The 18,846-nt window shown below is 41.3% G+C and overlaps 3 protein-coding genes across 3 annotated transcripts; all 3 read right to left on the reverse strand.

Annotated features, from left to right (window-relative positions):
- Window positions 1–549: 549 nt before the first annotated feature.
- On the reverse strand, window positions 550–10,453 carry LOC111335966 (von Willebrand factor A domain-containing protein 7). Its single transcript, XM_088760216.1, has 6 exons — window positions 8,038–10,453; window positions 7,091–7,664; window positions 6,207–6,476; window positions 4,565–4,846; window positions 1,512–1,763; window positions 550–1,412 (listed from the first exon to the last, which is right to left on the reverse strand). The coding sequence occupies exons 1-6, from the start codon at window positions 8,239–8,241 to the stop codon at window positions 841–843; spliced, it is 2,154 nt and encodes a 717-aa protein (XP_088616342.1). The 5' UTR covers window positions 8,242–10,453; the 3' UTR covers window positions 550–840.
- On the reverse strand, window positions 2,516–3,893 carry LOC148731925 (uncharacterized; the record flags this gene model as incomplete). The annotated part of the gene is made up of 1 exon (XM_088760810.1): window positions 2,516–3,893. A coding segment is annotated over one exon (1,371 nt), but the record flags the coding sequence as incomplete, so codon positions are not given.
- A 1,784-nt stretch (window positions 10,454–12,237) lies between the features above and the next one.
- On the reverse strand, window positions 12,238–18,322 carry LOC111335987 (von Willebrand factor A domain-containing protein 7). Its single transcript, XM_022941999.2, has 5 exons — window positions 16,090–18,322; window positions 15,216–15,485; window positions 14,510–14,788; window positions 13,523–13,774; window positions 12,238–13,203 (listed from the first exon to the last, which is right to left on the reverse strand). The coding sequence occupies exons 1-5, from the start codon at window positions 16,919–16,921 to the stop codon at window positions 12,632–12,634; spliced, it is 2,205 nt and encodes a 734-aa protein (XP_022797734.2). The 5' UTR covers window positions 16,922–18,322; the 3' UTR covers window positions 12,238–12,631.
- Between the last annotated feature and the right edge of the window lie 524 nt (window positions 18,323–18,846).

Here is an 18,846-nt window from a genome sequence, read left to right on the forward strand (position 1 = left end):
ATCATGGCCGTTTAAGCCGCTTTATCGAGGAGGGACAAGTGGAGTCGTGAATCAAAGTATTTTGTTCTTTAACCACATGCCTACACGACAGTTATTGTTTGGTCTTGTCACGCAACTCGCTCAGAGATAACGAGACACGTGAATGAGCGAAAATTTAGGCCATTAACTTATTTCGACAAAACTAGTCAAAGTCGTCTAAGACAGCGGTCAAACGTCAAACATGCGTAAGAAAATCAATTTTGGCCTGCCGCGTCAATTTCCGCGTACAAATTTAAAGGATAACACAAGAAAAAACTCCTGTCAGGAATGATATGCCAAAGAAATTGAAACAATCGCATGAATATGTGAAAGATAAAAAGGGCAAGAACACGAAAACTCGAGACTTTTGAAGCAAAAGGCCTATTCACGACGGGTATCCTGTTCATTTATGATTTTTCTTCTCATTTTGAGCCTTCTTAAGACATTTATTCCGATTTACAAAACCATAACTCAGTAGCATATGTGATTGTTCAGACTACTGTAGGACAAATTGATTCTGACAGCCTCAAAGCACGCCACCGTTTTTTAATTATTCTAGATTAAAAACTAATTAGGCACACAATGCTAAGAACAAAAATTTAATTATTATTAATCATCACTGTTCAGCGGACTAAGCGAAATAATTAATTTATGAAACTCTTACTCTTCTAGAAAGTCGTGCTCTATGTAGCTAATCGATAATAATCCTAGTGATTTCTTGAAAGTCCTTTCAATTCATTTAGAGATCTTGCCTGTCTAGAATTTAGTGGAAGATTATTAATTTGTGGCAAAGGAATACCTGGTTGATTCACATTACTCAGCTTAGGGTACAACAAAAAGACGCACTCCCTGTGAAGCAAGAACTTTTGATGTGCGACCCTTAACCATCAAAAATAAGTTGTCTGTCCTGTCTACGTCCTGGGGACGAGTGGCTCTGGCGTGGACGGATATAATCGCGCAGCGACCTTTCATGATGCGTTTGGGTGGAATTTGTGGGGTAATAATCAAACCCATTCGATCTTTCACGACCTTCACGTCAAAATACTCTGTTGCGCCAAAATTGCAGATCTGAAAATGAACAAACGTGACTCTCCCTAAAGGAAGTGTGTAATCATTACTGGCGTATTTTACTCTGAGCAGAGTCCTGGAGGGTTTGATCTTCTGGCGAGAAATTCTCTCAAAAGTGTTCCCGACACGAGTGATACCGCTGAGCCGCAGTTTGAATGGCTGGCTAGTGAGAGGCGTGAAGCTTGCGGTGAAATGGACATTGTCAGTTGTCTGCAGCGTGACGCCACTTATCCCAGCTCCTTCAGGGGTAATGAGTTCTAAGTGTAACGAGCTTGTGTTGAGCTTTTCAGAACCAGCGACAGTGATGAGCATCTTATTCAGCTTACCTTGAAGAAATACAGGATTGCTTGTTACATGTATTAGTTCGAAGATGAGCATGGCGCGCATTTTACGTGATTTACGTTATAATTATAAACAGAACTTACCTACAACTGGGTTAGAGATAGGCACTTCTGTTGTCTGTCTCCCGCGTACCCGTATTCGAGTGATGAAATATACCTCGAAGTCGACATTCGTTTCACTGCTCGACTTAACTTGAAACTCGTGGTCGCCTGACACAACCAGGGTCCAGTCTCCCCTCTTGGGGTGGTTGATCTGATAGACAGAGATCTGGGACAGACTAAGCTTTTCAGCTGAAATTTCGATGTTATCGGGGTCTGTTAGGGTGATTCCTTGCCCTTCATTTAAAAAACAACTCAAAAGTAAGTATGAAAAAACTAATACAGTAAGTATACGGATAACAGACAAAGAAATAAGTAAGAAACGAGTAAAAAAGGGAAATGATAAACACTGACACTCTTGAAACTCGTAGGTTAAGAATTAGGCAGAGGCAACTTTGGTGATTTTAATACATATTTCAATCGAGTTCGTTGATTTAATTTAATCGCTCACAATCTCCAAGGTATGAAGTTATTAGTAAAAAAAGTCAAAAGACAAAAAAAAAGAAAAAAGAAAAAAGAAGAAAGATTTCTTGCAAAATTCCCTTGTGGCTGTTATCAAGAAATGACGATTTGGGAACTCACTAGGGCGAGATGACGCTGGGAAGCTCGCAGTTGCATTTGCCCCACCCCTCCCCTTTGCTTCTTTTTGACCAGTCACCCTCTTGGTTAAAAAAAAATTCATTCTGTACCCAGCATTCCACTACTTTAAAAATCAATAATAAATATATTATTAATAATAAATAATGATAAATATATATTATCAATAATAAATATATTCTAATCAGAGAATGTTTAGAAATACATTTGATAATAAAAATTAACGGTAAAAAACTACGACGTTTCGAAGTCTGCATGACCTCATTATCAAGTAAAATGTTAAAACTGATGTAAAATTGTAGCTCAGAGATTATATACAAATAAAATGTGATAACTTCATTAGAATAATGAGCGTTCATTGTTATTGGTGTTTAGCATGTCAGATCGTGCAGTATATGTTTAAATAAATACTTTTGCACGTATTGAGTCAGACTGCGTGTTTAGCTTTGGTTTTTGTCCGCGAATGAATAGCATTTCGTGAATTAGGCAGTCCATTTTTCCGCGGCATTTCTTGAGAACGGAAAACATTTTCTCTAGGCTAGTGGACGCTACACTGTGGGCTTCTTTCAGATGCTTGCCAATGACAGAGGCTTTATGTTCTTCTATGCGTTGATGAAGATGGCGTGTGGTATAACCGATATAATCCGCATCGCACGAATCACATTTAAAAGTGTAAACAACGCATTGGTGGTTAATTAAAGCGGGCTTCTCTTCTTGTATCTTGAGCTTTCCCTCGATCTTACGACTCGTGAAAACTGGTTGTAGGTCAGTTCCGATTTTCCGGCCAAGATCCCTCAGCTGATGTCTTACTGTGTCGGCCGATTTTTGGTCTTTAAATGGTAAAGTTATTCTGACAGGTTTTTGTGTAGCCGCGTCAAGTTCAGTTGGGGTTTCGTGACGGCTTTGGATCGTAGAACTCGTGTACCAGGCGATAGCTGAGTTGATGAGTTTCACTGGGTACTTAAGCTTAGTAAACATCCGCTTGAGATGCTGGCATTCCTTCGTAAAAGATTCTTTCGTTGATGACAGGTGGTAAGCTCGGTTCAGCATTGTATTCAGCAGAGATCTTTTGTAACGCTGATCGACATGGCTCTGGTAATGTAAGAGCAGTCCTGTATCAGTTGGTTTATGATATACGCTTGTTGTCAGGTGGCAACCGTTTTTCTCAATCATCATACCGAGGAATGGAAGCTTGTTGTTTTCAGCAATTTCCATTGTGAACTGTATGGCAGGATGGCATTCGTTCAATGTTGAAAGGAAGGCTGTTGCGGCTTGAATATTTGGCATCGTGGCTAATGTGTCGTCGACGTACCTTTTGTAGAAACTTGGTAACTTGTTGTTGCGATCCAGTTGTTCTTCAATGGAGCACAGGAAAACGTTTGCCATAAGGGGTCCCAGGGGCGAGCCCATGGCCACACCGTCCACCTGCTCGTAAAGTTGACCGTCGAACTGAAATAGCTGATCTTTGGTTGCTATTCTTAAAAGTTCGGTAAGACCTGTCTTTGTGAGGTTGAGACCATGCGTTTCATTAAACCAGTTGTTTTTAAAGGCTTTTTCAGCGATGATCTCAATAGTCTCGTCGAGTGGCACGTTGGTAAATAAAGCACATACGTCATACGACACGAGAATGTCATTCGGGTTGAGTGGTGTTTCCCTTATCACTTCGGCGAAGGAGAAGATATCGCAGATAGTGTGCTGATTTAATGAAAGGGGCTTGAGCTTCTCTTCAAGCCACTTGGCCAGGGCGAAGTTGTAGGTCCCAGTCGATGATAGTATCTAATTGGTAACAACGCATTGGTAACCACCAATGCGTTGTTTACACTTTTAAATGTGATTCGTGCGATGCGGATTATATCGGTTATACCACACGCCATCTTCATCAACGCATAGAAGAACATAAAGCCTCTGTCATTGGCAAGCATCTGAAAGAAGCCCACAGTGTAGCGTCCACTAGCCTAGAGAAAATGTTTTCCGTTCTCAAGAAATGCCGCGGAAAAATGGACTGCCTAATTCACGAAATGCTATTCATTCGCGAACAAAAACCAAAGCTAAACACGCAGTCTGACTCAATACGTGCAAAAGTATTTATTTAAACATATACTGCACGATCTGACATGCTAAACACCAATAACAATGAACGCTCATTATTCTAATGAAGTTATCACATTTTATTTGTATATAATCTCTGAGCTACAATTTTACATCAGTTTTAACATTTTACTTGATAATGAGGTCATGCAGACTTCGAAACGTCGTAGTTTTTTACCGTTAATTTTTATTATCAAATAAATATATTATTATTATTATTATTATTATTATTATCAAAGATGGCAGCTATGATTTTCATAAAGATAATACTAAGCACTTGCCTGCCAAAATTACGCATGCTCTGCAGGCTGATGATGAGTGTAAGATTATCAAAGAAATAGAAAATCACATACCATTTGTTCTCCGGCGTGTGGTGCTTACTGTTATAGTCAATTTTTCAATGGATTCATCAATGGGAAAGTTATATCGACTGGGTGTTGTATTTTTTAGGCTCCGTTTCTTCTTGCGTCGTGAGCTTGAACGGCCCATACTGACAGTACTCGTCCCATCAAGCACAGTTGCTGTCAGATTACTAAGCTTTTTCAGTTCCCCGTCATTTATAAGAGAAATGGTTTGACCTGAGGTGAGCTCAGCGAGATCTTTGAAGGCTGAGTGGAGATGAGTGTGACAGAAACCTAAACCAACCAATCGATAAATTAGTGAATCCACCATTGAGCTAACCGCCTCCCGGTTAGCTCAATTGGTAGAGCGCCTGACTGTTGTGCGGGAGGTCGTGAGTTCAAATCCGGCCGGACCAACACTCAGGGTCTTTAATTAACTGAGAAGAAAGTGCTGCATTTGTAATAATATCTGCAAATGGTTAGACTTTCTAGTCTTCTCGGATAGGGACGATAAATGGAGGTCCCGTCTCCTGCAGGGTTGGGGTAGGAGACGTTAATTTCCCACACACGAGATTACTGTGTGATGGATGTCCTCCCCGGGGTGGGATGGGTGGGTAAAAAAGGGGTTAGGTGTCAATTGGGACGAAAATACTGTTCCTTTCTCCTGCCATTACTGGGGAGAAATGAATTAAACTAAACTAAAATTAGCTGGTCAATCGATCAAATCATCGACTGGTTGATCAATCTGTTTGTCAGAAATAACCTAGGCAGTCAGCCATTCACTCATTTATTTAGTCAGTCAGTCACTTTATCAGTCCTCTAGTCTGTTGGTCTGTCAGTCTGTTGGTCTGTCAGTCTGTCGGTCTGTCAGTCTGTTGGTCTGTCAGTCTGTCGGTCTGTCAGTCTGTTGGTCTGTCAGTCTGTCGGTCTGTCAGTCTGTTGGTCTGTCAGTCTGTCGGTCTGTCAGTCTGTCGGTCTGTCAGTCTGTTGGTCTGTCAGTGTATTGGTCTGTCAGTCCGTTGGTCTGTCAGTCTGTTGGTCTGTCAGCTTGTTGGTATGTCCACCTATCAGTCTGTTGATGAGGCGGATCCAGGGGCGGTTCGGGTGGTTCGGTCGAACCCCCTAAATTTTCCCTCAGAACGCTGGAAATCATCTTTCCGAAGACCTAATTTTCAAAATCTTGAACCCCTCTGAGGGGGAACAATTCTCCGAACCCCCCTCGACTACATCCTGGATCCTCCCCAGTGTTGGACTGTCGGTCTGTTAGTCTGCCAAGTCTGTGGTTCTCTCTATACACCACTCTATCGGTCTGTAGGTCTCTAGGTCTGCAGGTTTGCAGGTCTGTTCACCAGTCAGTCTGTTGGGGTATCGATCAGTTAGTCTGTCACTCTGCTAGTCTGCCAGTTTGTAAATCAGTCGTTCTGTCAATCTGTCACTCTGTCGGACTGTTGGTCTCTTAGTCTGTTAGCCTGTCAGTTTGTCGTTCAGTTTAACTGTCACTCTGTCGGACTTTCGGTCTGTCGGTTTGTCAGTCTGTAGATCTGCAAGAGACGATACCTTGTCTTCTCTTACGGTCTGTCAGTCAGACATGTACCCTGGCAGATAGTTTGCGAACAAGAATACAAATACTTAACTAATGATTATATTTCTTTACCTGTGGTAAAAAAATTAATTGTCACCCCCAACTCAGCAGAGCCAGCTAAGAACTTAACTTCTTCGATGTGTAGGTCTGAAGCATCTTTTGGGCCCGCGTCCGTGAAGACGTACATAGGGGATCCCCATTCTGGCATAAGATTGAGTGCTTCCAGCATCCCTTTGAATGTATACTCCGGACAATCCCCACCGCCATAGGCTTTAAGAGCATTGATGGCTTTTACGAACTCACCAGCATTGCTTTGTTCTTTGACTATGGCTGCCGATTTCACTGTAAAATATTAAGGTATAAATTTGTTTAAATTCACTTCTTCAGAAATGGCTAAGGGCCTAAAAGATTTCCCCCTCCCCCCACCCTTCCCGCCTGAGGCTCGTTTTTGAGTACCTCTTGGCAGGAAGATCAGCCACTAACAATAACGACTTTGAGCTAACTCGCATGGCCTTGAAACGTATCATAGAGTTGAAGATTGTCAAATTTTTATCGTGAGGTTGAAAGAGAGAGTAGCTTGTCTGATCTTTTTTGCACATCGCGTACTAGGTACGGATGTCACTTTAACCTATGTCTAAAGATATAGTTATCATTTATCGCCTGGTACTGGTGGGTGGGGTTTGAGGATTCTGTTTCTGTCACGATAAAAGACGTTGTAACGTTCTTACGTTCCCCCTTCCTCCCCTAAGTGGCAGTTAATTTCCATTTTCTATAGTCCCCCTTTGTACTCTATTGGAGGCGACTGATACCCCCTCCGTTCTCCCTGAAAACCACGCGATCTCCCCAATATCCTCCACCTCCCGTCTCCCTTCTGTGATAAATAAGGTTCGGTCCCTAAGTCACCGGGTTAATCTATTCTAAAATGACAAACAGACAATCAATTTTATTTTACGTACCCGGGTATGGGTCGTTGAAAGGCGACAAAATGTAGTTCGTTACACTGGCGTTACGAGGATAATTTATGATGTCTATGGCGATGTTTTTTGCCGCTTGAATTTCTTCTCCCATGCTTCCTGTGGTATCAATGGCGAACATCAGTGACACGTCACCTTGGACAGCCATGAAGCTATCAAACGTCGAGGCGCCGAGTTGCCTCCGTAGACCTTGAAGGAAATTGCTCCCTGAGGTGCTTCTCTTGCTTCGTCGTGGTGCCGACGACTTTGTGCTTAAGAGATACATGATCTTGCCGAGAACTTCGCGAGCATATTTGTAGCTCTTGCTTCTTATCGCTCGCGCTAACAGTCCCTTCAATTTATTGAAGGTTCCTTTCCTGTTACGAAATCCTGAAGCCTTTGCTTTAGCCACAGCTCGTTCAATGTCGTTGATGGCTTCGAGGAACTTATTAGATGGTGAGACGCGTGGTTTGTAAGTTTTCCTTTCATTTGAATAAGTGATTTCTTCTCGAGTGATGGCTTTCGTTGGGAAGGGGATTTTAGGTCTGGATCCGCTTTTCCCTTGAACGGATTTTATCTGACGTAGCTTTTTTTTTTTTTTTTTTTTTTTTTTTTTTTTTTTAATACAGCATTGTTTATTACACTTACACATGTACTTACACTATAATTACTTTTTACACCATGTTTAAACTACTTTAACTTACACTACTTACAATACATCTATAACAATACAGTTACACTAGTCAAATTTAATTACAGTTGATCTATTTACCACATTATTGTTTGCATGTTAATTGTCGAGTAACTACAGAAAAAATTTCCATTTGTTCCTGAACTCCTTCTCGTTATTACAAGTGAAAGCAATATATTTTTCTAGATAAATTTTGTCGCGCACAAGTGAGACGAAATCATCGAAACGGCAATTTATGGTATTGAGTGAGCTTCTCTGCGTATTGCTCACCGAGACTGATGATCCTTTTCGTCTTCTTCGGTGTGAGTATTTCCACTTTTCTTTCCGATCCATGCGAGAAACCCATCAAGGCATCGCGGGTGAACTGGAGCGATGTGGAGAGGAAACTAGCCCTACAAGGTCCTACGGCTATTAGGAAAAGAAAAGCGCTCGTTGCTAGGAATGAAATAACTTCTCCGTTCATAATGTTCAGTTTCTACTGCCCAAAACTTCTAAATCCTGAAACCTTTTTGAATGGATTTTTATAGGCTGAGTTTCAGTTCGCTTACCCTTCAGGTTTTGCGGAACGAGCTTGCGTGCTGCAGTTGAAGATTGTTGACACTATTTTTTTCCGTAGTTGATTGATACCTTTGACTGATGCTTTGCTTGTTTCACGTACAGAATTGGGTCACTGGCCTCAGAGATCTAAGCATGTTTCTTTCTTTAACTAAACGTGGACACCATAAGTATATAAATTACAGACACGATAACGTTCTGTACAAATGGTCAAACGCCACAGTTAACCAGTTGACGCAAAGTCCGACTTTCTTGAGAATCTACGGCCAATAACGTATTGAAGTATCTCGAGGACAGCCAGCTTACTGCAGCTAGTAAATAGGGACCTTATGCAGTCAGGACTGCAACGCCACGATCGACGTCAATTAATCAATTAATTTACATTTTTTTGTCAGGACTTCACGAGTGGCAGTATTGAGTTCCAAATGGAAACTTAGATTGCCGTCGGGATTTTCTGCTCTCATAGTAATTTTGCGTTGCTGCTTTTCTGCCGACGGCTGCTTGATGTTTCTTGTACAAAGTTTTAAACGCACGTGTCGAGCAATTGATCTGTCGATAAGATCTGTTATTTTGCCACGACCTCAATGCCGTCGCAATTGTGCTTGGCTTAAGGTCCTTAATAAGTGTCATTTGTCTTCCGTGTTTTATTCAAGTTCCTACTTAACCGGCCTTGACTTTACAAATTCACGAACAAGTAAAATCTTGAAAGATTTCCTAAGATGTTTTAATCGTGCAAAATCTAATAACGACCCAAGGAATTGGAGGTAAACAATGGTACTTATTTACCAAGCTGTGAGGTGGAGAGGTGATTTTCTTTACTGCCGTTCTCTGGGTTGTCACGCAAAGCTTTCCTGTGATAAGCGTTGCGTTACATCCTTAAGAACTGCTAATGCCGTTTGTCGAGAATTAAAGCCCACAAACATCCAATGAAGACACACTTCATGGGATATTGGTGACTTTCATAAATCTAGCTCGTTTGCCAAAAGCTTACTTACTTACTTGCTTACTGCCCATCATGCCTGTGTGGCACATCATGGGGCAGCAACGAAATCCTTTCAACCCCACCTATCTATAGCCAGTTTTTCAATGGTGCTCCAGCTGTAATTGAGCTCCCTTAGTCCGTTCTCTACAGTCCTGCGCCAAGTTGTTTTCGGGCGCCCTCCATGACTTTTGCACTCATCACTTCCAACTTCAACTTCATGCCAGTAGTTTCCTTCTGGCTTTCACCACTGGCAGTCATACGGTTCGAAGGCCTTGGAAGGTCTGCGTGCAGGAAATGTGTTCTTTTACAGGATAAGGTTGTTAGCCTTAAGCCTAACCCCCATGCCTGGGGGGCCGTGGGACTGTCTTTAGTCTGGACCCTACTCCTTGACCGTTCCGGCTTGGGAGGCCCTACCAGGGGTGTAAACACTCCCGCCGGCATAGCTCTTGGAGTCCCTGGGACGCACACGCCACTCAGCCACGACAAGGCAACAGTTCCAGTGAGTGGTTGCCAAGTCCTAGTGAGTGCTTGCCAAGTCCCTGTGAGTGGTTTCCAAAAGCTTGTATACGTTTTATTACAGTGGGAACTGGGCCAAAAGCACAAAAACATTGATATTAGTAATCTTTAACGAGGATGTCGACGTCACGAAGTGGTTTACAGAAGGGTCCTTAAATTATTATATGGCGCGGCGTCTCCGTGAAAGAGAAGGTGGAAATTCACGGGTTCTACGCGTGACCTTCAGGGAGGGTAAACTGGCTAAGTCATATACTTAAATTACATCACACGAATTGCGAAATTTCTGGACTAATCTTTCAGCTAAGGCGGAATAAATGTTGTGTTTCAGTGAAAACTACGTGCGTAGGTACGTTCCACAAACCATTACGGTAGCTACTTCCTTGTTTTGCAATTAATGATCATATCAAGGAAATTCATTCTCAAATTACGGGAAGAGATCCTTGTGAGCCCTGGCACCTCTGTTATTTTGCTTTAGCTATAGCCTGCCTCCTACTTTCAAATCTGATGCTTGAAACTGGCTGTAGGCCGAAATTAAGCAGAATCTGTACTTTAATTTTTGATGTATATATGTAATAAAAACAATCCTAACAATGCTTATGACAACGATGGCGATAATGATAATATTTAATATATTATATATATATATATATACTAAATATTATTATCATTGCCATCATTGTCATAAGCATTGTTATGATTGTTTTTAATATTAATTTTTCCACGCGTCGAAACGTGACATTCACACTTTTATTGCAAAAAGTAAAATCAAATCATCCTTTAAAGCCTTAGCTTCACAGGTATAAATAATTGTCTGAAATTTTTGCACACAAAACTTTAAGATTTTCATCGAACCTTTTATTTGAGTTTTTAAACTCAAATGTTACTTTAATGCGCTGAGAACGCACATTTCCAGCAGTGCAATGCAAACCTGTAACCTCGACTAACACCATACTAACGGATTTTGATAAACGAAGACATTTAAATTCCCTAACACAATTTCAACGAAACAAACCCATACCCCGCGTTCCTCTAACCTTGATAATTTTTTTTTCTTATAGAAATTATCCTTCGAGTACTTTGATTTATAGTATGACCGAAAAACTAGCATACTGTTTTTGATCTACCAAGTATATCTACATTATATTAGTGGTTTACACACTGTTTCTACAAAACTCTGACCACTTCATACTGAAGGTCATTTGTCACGTCTGCCGCCGCTTGTTGCTTCCAGCAGTGGAGGACTGGAACTTAACTTGTGGTACGTGTGCCTTGTAGAGATTGAGAAGAGTCCAGGTTTTCGCGCGGTCACCTTTATCTACGACAGCGGTTTATCTTCTGGCTGAAGGAGAACTGGGAAAAAATGAATCGAAAAATAAAAAGATAACTTAAACAGTGGCATTAGGAAAAAAGAGATACATCGGTGTCCGCCAAGCCAAGACAAAGGAGGGCAGAGGTGGTGTTAAATCGGCTGCAGCTTCTTTCTGGTGAGGTTAATTAATATTTATGGCAAAATACATATCATTTCTTGTCAAGGTAGGGAACAAAAGCTTATTATCAGGGTTTCAAATAGTAGTAAATCCTGAAATAAATAATACAGAAGGGCTAGTCGCAAAATTAATAATTACTAACTTATATAGCCCATATTTACATATACTGATCAATAGCGCTTAAAATGTTGTTGTTAAGGTTGAGGTCGAACGTCAGCATATCATGCGCCTCTGGCAGCCGCTACAGTCCATGTAACGATCTCACCTTCACCCACCCATTCCACCCCAAGGGAGGACATCCACCACACAGTAATCTCGTGCGTAGGAAATTAACGTCTCCTACCCCTAACCCTGCAGGAGACGGGGCCTACGGTTTATTCGTCCTTATTCGAGAAGATTAGAATATCTATCCATTTCTTTATATTATAGAAAGGTAGCAAATTTTCCTCAGTTATTTTAAGACCATGAGTATTGGTCCGGCCGAGGCTCGAACCCTCGACCTCTCGCACAACACAAAATAAGGCTAAGACAAGTAAGAAAGAATTTCGTCTACGTGAGAATGGAAAAGAATATCATATCAAATGTCTACCAAATACCCTCCTTAAGAAACTAAGGTGTTTTGTATTTTGAGGGTAACCTATGCTTGAATGACTGTCTTAATTGCCCCTCTCTCCCGTCCAATTTTTTAAATATACTTTGTAGCTATATTTTGTTTGTGAAATCTGTGAAAGGAAATAAGGGTAGGGAAAGAAAAACTTGAGACTTTTAAGCACAAGGCTTATTCATGACGGGTATCCGGTCAATTCACCGTTTTGTTTTTCTTATTTTGAGCTTTTGTCAGACATTAATTTATTCGGATTGATAACACCATAACTCAGTAGCATTTGTGATTGTTTATGATTAATGTCGAACAACTTAATTCTGAAAATTTCTCAAAGTATGCCTTTTTTTTTTTCTTTTTTTATTATTTAAGATTAAAAACTAATCAGGCAGAGGATAGTAAGAGCGAAAATTTCATCGCTATTATAATCACATTTCAGCAAACAATGCGAAATAAGATTGAAAACTTATCAGATATAGGATGCTAAGAACTAAAATTTAATTGTTTTTACCACTGTAAAGCAGACTATGCTAAATAACTAATTGATAAAATCTCTTAATTTTCTCGATAGCCTTTTTAGCTAATCAATGATAATTCTAGTGATTTCTTGAAAGTCCCTTCAATTCATTCAGAGATCTTGCCTGTCTAAAATTTAGTGGAATATTTTGAATTCATGGAAATGGAATAGCTGGTTGATTTACAAAATCTCTGCTCAGGGTACAATAAAAAGGCGCACTCCTTGTGAAGCAAGAACTTTTGATGAGCGACCCTTAGCGATCAAAAATACGTTATCGGTCTTGTCCACGTCCTGGGGGCGAGTGGCTCTGGCACGGACGGATATAATCGCGCAGTGACCTTGAATGACATGTTTTGGTGAAATTCGTTGGGTAATGATCAAACCCATCCGATCTTTCACGACCGTCACGTCAAAATACTCGGTGGCACCAAAGTTGCAGATCTCAAAATGAACAAACGTGACTCTTCCTAAAGGAAGTGTGTAATCATTACTGGCGTGTTTCACTCTGAGCAGAGTACTGGAGGGTTTGATCTTCTGGCGAGAAATTCTCTCAAAAGTGTTCCCGCCACGAGTAATACCGCTGAGCCGGAGTTTGAATGGCTGACTCGTGAGAGGCGTGAAGCTTGCGGTGAAATGGACTTTGTCAGTTGTTTGCAGCGTGACGTCACTGATCCTAGCTCCCTCAGGGGTGATGAGTTCTAAGTGTAACGAGCTGGTGTTGAGCTTTTCAGAACCAGCGACAGTGATGAGCATCTTATTCAGTTTACCTTCAAGAAAAACAGGATTGCTCGTCATTAACTTGAAGTTGAGTATGGTGCAAGTTATTTTAGACTAACCAAAGACCATAGTAAAGTCCCGGATTACATTCAACACTCAATAGGCCATGTCTGAATAACCCTTTGCTGCCTCTTTTTCAAAACGAGGCCTAGTGCTCGACCATTCTTGTGAAAATGAGTTTTATCTGCATGCGAATGAAAACGTATCATCAAAGGCAAGGATGAGCACCAGGACTCGCTTTGAAAAAGAGGCTAAAGCTAATTCGGAAATGGGCTGTCGAAAATTGCTCTGATCATAAACAAAACTTACCTATAACTGGGTTGGAAATAGGCACTTCTGTTGTCTGTCTCCTCCTTCCCCGTATTGGAATAATGAAATATACCTCGAAGTCGACATTCGTTTCACTGCTCGACTTAACTTGAAACTCGTGGTCACCTGACACAGCCAGGGTCCAGCCTCCTCTCTTAGGGTGGTCGATCTGATAGATAGAGATCTGGGACAGACTAAGCTTTTCAGCTGAAATCTCGATGTCATCGGGGTCTGTTAAGGTGATTCCTTGCCCTGGTTTAAAAAAAAAAAAAAAAAAAACTCAAAAGTGAGTATGCAAAAAGTAATACAGCAAGTAGTATACGGGTAACAGACAAAGATATTAGTAAACGAATAAATAAAAAAGGGCGTTAGAAGTGATAGACCCTTACACTTTTTAAACTCGTAGATTAAAAATAAGGCAGATAGCAACTTTGGGGATTTTAATACATTATTATCGAGTTCATCTATTTTAATCACTCACAATCTCCAAGAAGTGAAGGTACTGATTAAAAAAGAAAAAACCAACAACAACAACAACAACAACAAAGGAAAAAAGAAAACAAGTAGAAGGATTTCTTGCAAAATTCCCTTGTGATTGATATGAAAAACTGACAATTTATGAACTAACTCCTTTTTTGTAAAACATGATATAATAATGGCCTCGGGGTACGTGTCTGCGGTTCTTGAGCGCAGCTTCACCTTTGGTGAACATCATATAATAGCAGGCGTCCTTATTAGGGCGAGAGAGCACTGAGAAGCTCGCGATCGCCATTAGCCCCATCCCCTCCCCCTCCTCGTCTTTTTGACCACTCACCCCCCCTTGTAAGAAAAATTATTTCTCTATCCAACCTTCCACTGCTGTAAAAATCAAAGGTGGCAGCTATAATTTGAAAAAGATAAAACTAAGAACTACCCTGCCAAAATTACGCCTGTTCTGTAGGCTAATGAAGAGCGTAAGATTATCAGAGAAATAAAAAACTTACTGACCATTTGTTTCTCGGCGTGTAGTACTTACTGTTACAGTCAATTTTTCAATGGACTCATCAACTGGAAAGTTATATCGACTGGGTGTTGTATCTTTTAGGCTCCGTTTCTTCTTGTGTCGTACGCTTGAACCGCTACTGACAGTACTCGTCCCACCTAGGACACTTGCTGTCAGATTACTAAGCTTTTCCAGTTCCCCGTCTTTCTTAAAAGAAATGGTCTGACCTGAGGTCAGCTCAGCGAGATCTTTGAAGGCTGAGTGGATATGAGTGTGACAGAAACCTAAAACAACCGATCGATAGATTAGTGAATCCACCATTACCCGGTCAATCGCTGAAATGATCAATTGGTTGATCAATCTGTCTGTCCGACGGACAGATTGATCAACCAATCAGAAATTAGCCAATCAGTCAGTCAGTCATTCACTCAAATGGTTAGTTACTTACTCTATCAGTCTGCTAGTCTGTCGGTCTGTCCACCTATCGGTAGTTAATCTGTCAGTCCGTCGTTTTGTCTATCTGTCACTCTGTCGGACTGTCGGTCTGTTAGTCTGCGGGTCTGTTGGTTTGTAGGTCTGTAGGTCTGTAGGTCTGCGGTCTGCAAGAGACGATACCTTATCCTCTCTTACGGTCTGTCAGTCAGACATGCAGCCTGGCAGATAGTTTGCGAACAAGAATGCAAATACTTACTGATGATTACACTTCTTTACCTGTGGTCAAAAAATTGATTGTCACCCCAAACGCATCTGAACCAGCTAGGTACCGAAGTTCTTCGATGTTCTCTTCTGATGCATCTTTTGGGCCTGCGTCCGTGAAGACGTACATGGGAGATCCCCATTCTGGCTGATGGTAGAGTGCTTCCAGCATCCCCGTGAATGTATACTCCGGACAATCCCCACCGCCATAGGCTGTAAGAGCATTGATGGCTTTTACGAACTCACCAGCATTGCTTTCATTTTTCTTTATGACTGCCGATTTCACTGCAAAATATTGAAATGCAAATCTGTTTAAATTCACTTCTTCAGAATTGGCGAAGGGCCTGAAAGATTTCCCCCTCCCCCATCCCTCCCGCCTGAGGTTCGTTTTCGATTACCACTCGGCAGGAAGATCAGCCACTAACAATAATGACGTTGAGCCAACTCGCACAGCATTTAAACGTATCATAGAGTTAAAGATTGTCAAATTTTCATCGTGAGGCTGAAAGAGAGGGTGGCTTGCCTGTTCTCTTTTGCATATCGCGTACCAGGTACGGATGTCACTTTAACCTATGTTTAAAGGTATAGTAATTATTTATCACCTAGGACTGAGGGGTGAGGATTTTGTTTGTGTCCCTTTGAAATATGCTGTAATACTCCCCAACCAAACTGGCAGTTAATTGGCCGTCCACTGTCTATAGTCCTCCATTTATACTCTATTGGAGGCGACTGATCTCCCCTCCTTTCCCCTTGAAAACCAGGCGATTGTTTTAAAATTCCCCAAACCGCCCCTCCCCTTCGTCTCCCTTCTGCGATAAATAAGGCTCGGTCCCTAAGTCAGCGGCTTATTCAATTATAAAAAGACAAACAAACAATGAATTGTACGTACCCGGGTATGGGTCGTTGAAAGGCGACAAAATGTAGCTCTTTACACTGGCATTGCGAGGATAATTTATGATGTCTATGGCGATGTTTTTAGCCGCTTGAATTTCTTCTCTCATACTTCCGGTGTCATCAATGGCAAACATCAGTGACACGTCACCTTGGACAGCCATGAAGCTATCAAACGTCAAGGCGCCGATTTGCTTCCGTAGATCTTGAAGGAAATTGCTTCCTCTCATTGCCGGGGTGGTTTTGTTCCCTGAGGTGCTTCTCTTCCTTCGTCGCAATGCCGACGACTTTGTGCTTAAGAGATACATGATCCTGCCCAGGACTTCGCGGGCATATTTGTAGCTCTTACCTCTTATCGCTCGCGCTAACAGTCCCTTCAATTTATTGAAGGATCCTTTCCTGTAACGGAATCCTGAAGCCTTTGCTTTAGCCACAGCTCGTTCAATGTCGTTGATGGCTTCAAGGAACCTGTTCGATGGTGAGATGCGTGGTCTGTAAGTCTTGCTCTCCTTTTCATAGCTAATTTCTTCTCGAGTAATCGCTTTCTTAGGAAAAGTAGGTACAGTTACCAACTTCTTAGGATCCCTTGGTCCTTTATTCATCCCTAGATTTTTAATTATCTCCCTCCATTGCTCAAAGGGACTGATAATCTTTTTCGTCCTCTTCGCTGTGAGTATTTCCACTTTTCTTTCCGATCCGTGTGAGAAACCCATTAAGGCATCGCGGGTGAACTGAAGCGATGTGGAGAGGAGACTGGCCCTAGAAGGTCTTAAGGTTATTAAGAAAAGAAAAGCGCCCGTCGCTAGAAGTGAAATAACTTCTCCATTCATAATGTTCAGTTTCTACTGCCCAAAACGTCTAAGTCCTGAAACCTTTTTGAACGGAATTTTATAGGCGAGTTTCAGTTCGCTTACCCTTCAGCTTTTGCGGAACGAACTTACGTGCTCCAGTTGAAGATTGTTGACATCTTTTTTTGTTTTTTTGTTTTTTCGATGCTGATTGATACAGTATTGAGTCACTGACCCCAGATTCCATCATGATCTAAACCATGTTTCTCTCTTTGATTAAACGTGGACACCATAAATATATAAATTACAGACATGATAAAATTCTGTACAAATGGCCAAAGCACGCATAGCTAACCAGTTGACGCAAAGCCCGACGTTTTTCAGAATCTATGGCCAATAACTTACTGTTACAGTAGCATCTCGCAGACAGCCGGCTTACTGCAGCCGGGTAAATAGGGACCTTATGCAGTCAGGACTGCAACGCCGCGATCGACGTCGACTAATGAATTTACATTGTTTGTTGGGACTTCGCAAGTGGCAGGGTATGGTTCCAAATGGAAACTCAAATGGAAATTTGCTGTCGGGGTTTTTCGCTCTTGCACTATGCAAATTTTGCTGATTTCATGTTGCTGTTTTTCAGAGGACGGCTGTGAGATGTTTCTTGTACAAAGTTGTAAAACGCACGTGCTGACCAATTGATCTGTCGATACGATCTGTTATTTTGCCACGACCTCGATGCCGTCGCAATTGTGCTTGGCTTAAGGTCCCTAATACAAGTTTCCTAAAACGTCTTCCGTGTTTCATTCAAGTTCCTATCTTAGCCTCGACTTTACAAATTCACGAACGGGAAAAATCTTGAAAATGTTCCAAAGATGTTTTAATTGTGCAAAATGTAATAACAACCCAAAGAGTTGGAGTTGAACATATTTACCAAGCTGCAAGGCGGAGAGGTGATTTCCTTCCCAGCTGTTCTCTGGGTTGTCACGCAGACCTTTAGTGTTACAAGCGTCGCGTTACATCCTAAAGAACTGCGTATGCGGTGAATTAAAACCCACAAATATCCCGAGAAAAGACACACTTCATGGGATATTGGTGACTTTCACAAATCTAGCTTGTTTGCCAAATGTGTCATACGACATTTGATCACAGTGTGAACTGTTCAAAAGCACAAGCAAAAGCACAAGATTTACATGGTGAAAAAAATTATTTCTGCGGCATCTCCATGAAAGAAGATGTGGAAGATTAATTCACGTGTTCTGTAATTGACCTTCAGGGAGGGTGAACCAGCTCAGTTAGCTTCAGACTATTCTTAGTATACTTAAATGACGCAACATGATTTTTCAGGACTTACCTTTCAGCTAAGGCGGGATAAATGTTGTGTTTCAGTGTAAACTACGTGCTGTAGGTAGGTTCGACAAACCATTTCAGAAACTGCTTCCTTGTTTTGATGATCATTCTAAGAAAATTTATTCTCAAATTACGGAAGAGATCCTCGTGAGTAACACCTGCCTCATACTCTCAAATTTGATGCTTGCAACTGGCTGTGGGCGGAAATTAAGCGTTCCTGTAAAGTGGACCTAAACCCAAAAATTTTGTTTCGCTTAACGAAATAAGCTTATTTTTTGGAGTATTTCTGTGCAAAAATTTTTTTATTTGCTCAAATCTTTAATATTCTGTGCCCAGTGAAAATACGAAAAATCAGCCGCCATCTTTCCCCACGACCGAGTTTAAAGAGGAATGGCTCTAGCGGGTAATGTGACGTCAAATCGAGAATACGAAAGCCTGCATTTCACACATTTTCACTTGTTTGAGAAGGTTGTCGTCGATATTGTCCGAAATATGCCGCCTAGGTGTGTTGTATGAGGAATGTATGAAGCGCGATACTCTCTTGCAAATTTGAGCAAATAAAAAAATTTGTGCACAGAAATACTCCAAAAATACGCTTATTTCGTTAAGCGAAAAAAATT

Source organism: Stylophora pistillata, chromosome 5 (assembly GCF_964205215.1).
Source record: "Stylophora pistillata chromosome 5, jaStyPist1.2, whole genome shotgun sequence".
In the NCBI taxonomy this organism is placed as follows: domain Eukaryota; kingdom Metazoa; phylum Cnidaria; class Anthozoa; order Scleractinia; family Pocilloporidae; genus Stylophora; species Stylophora pistillata.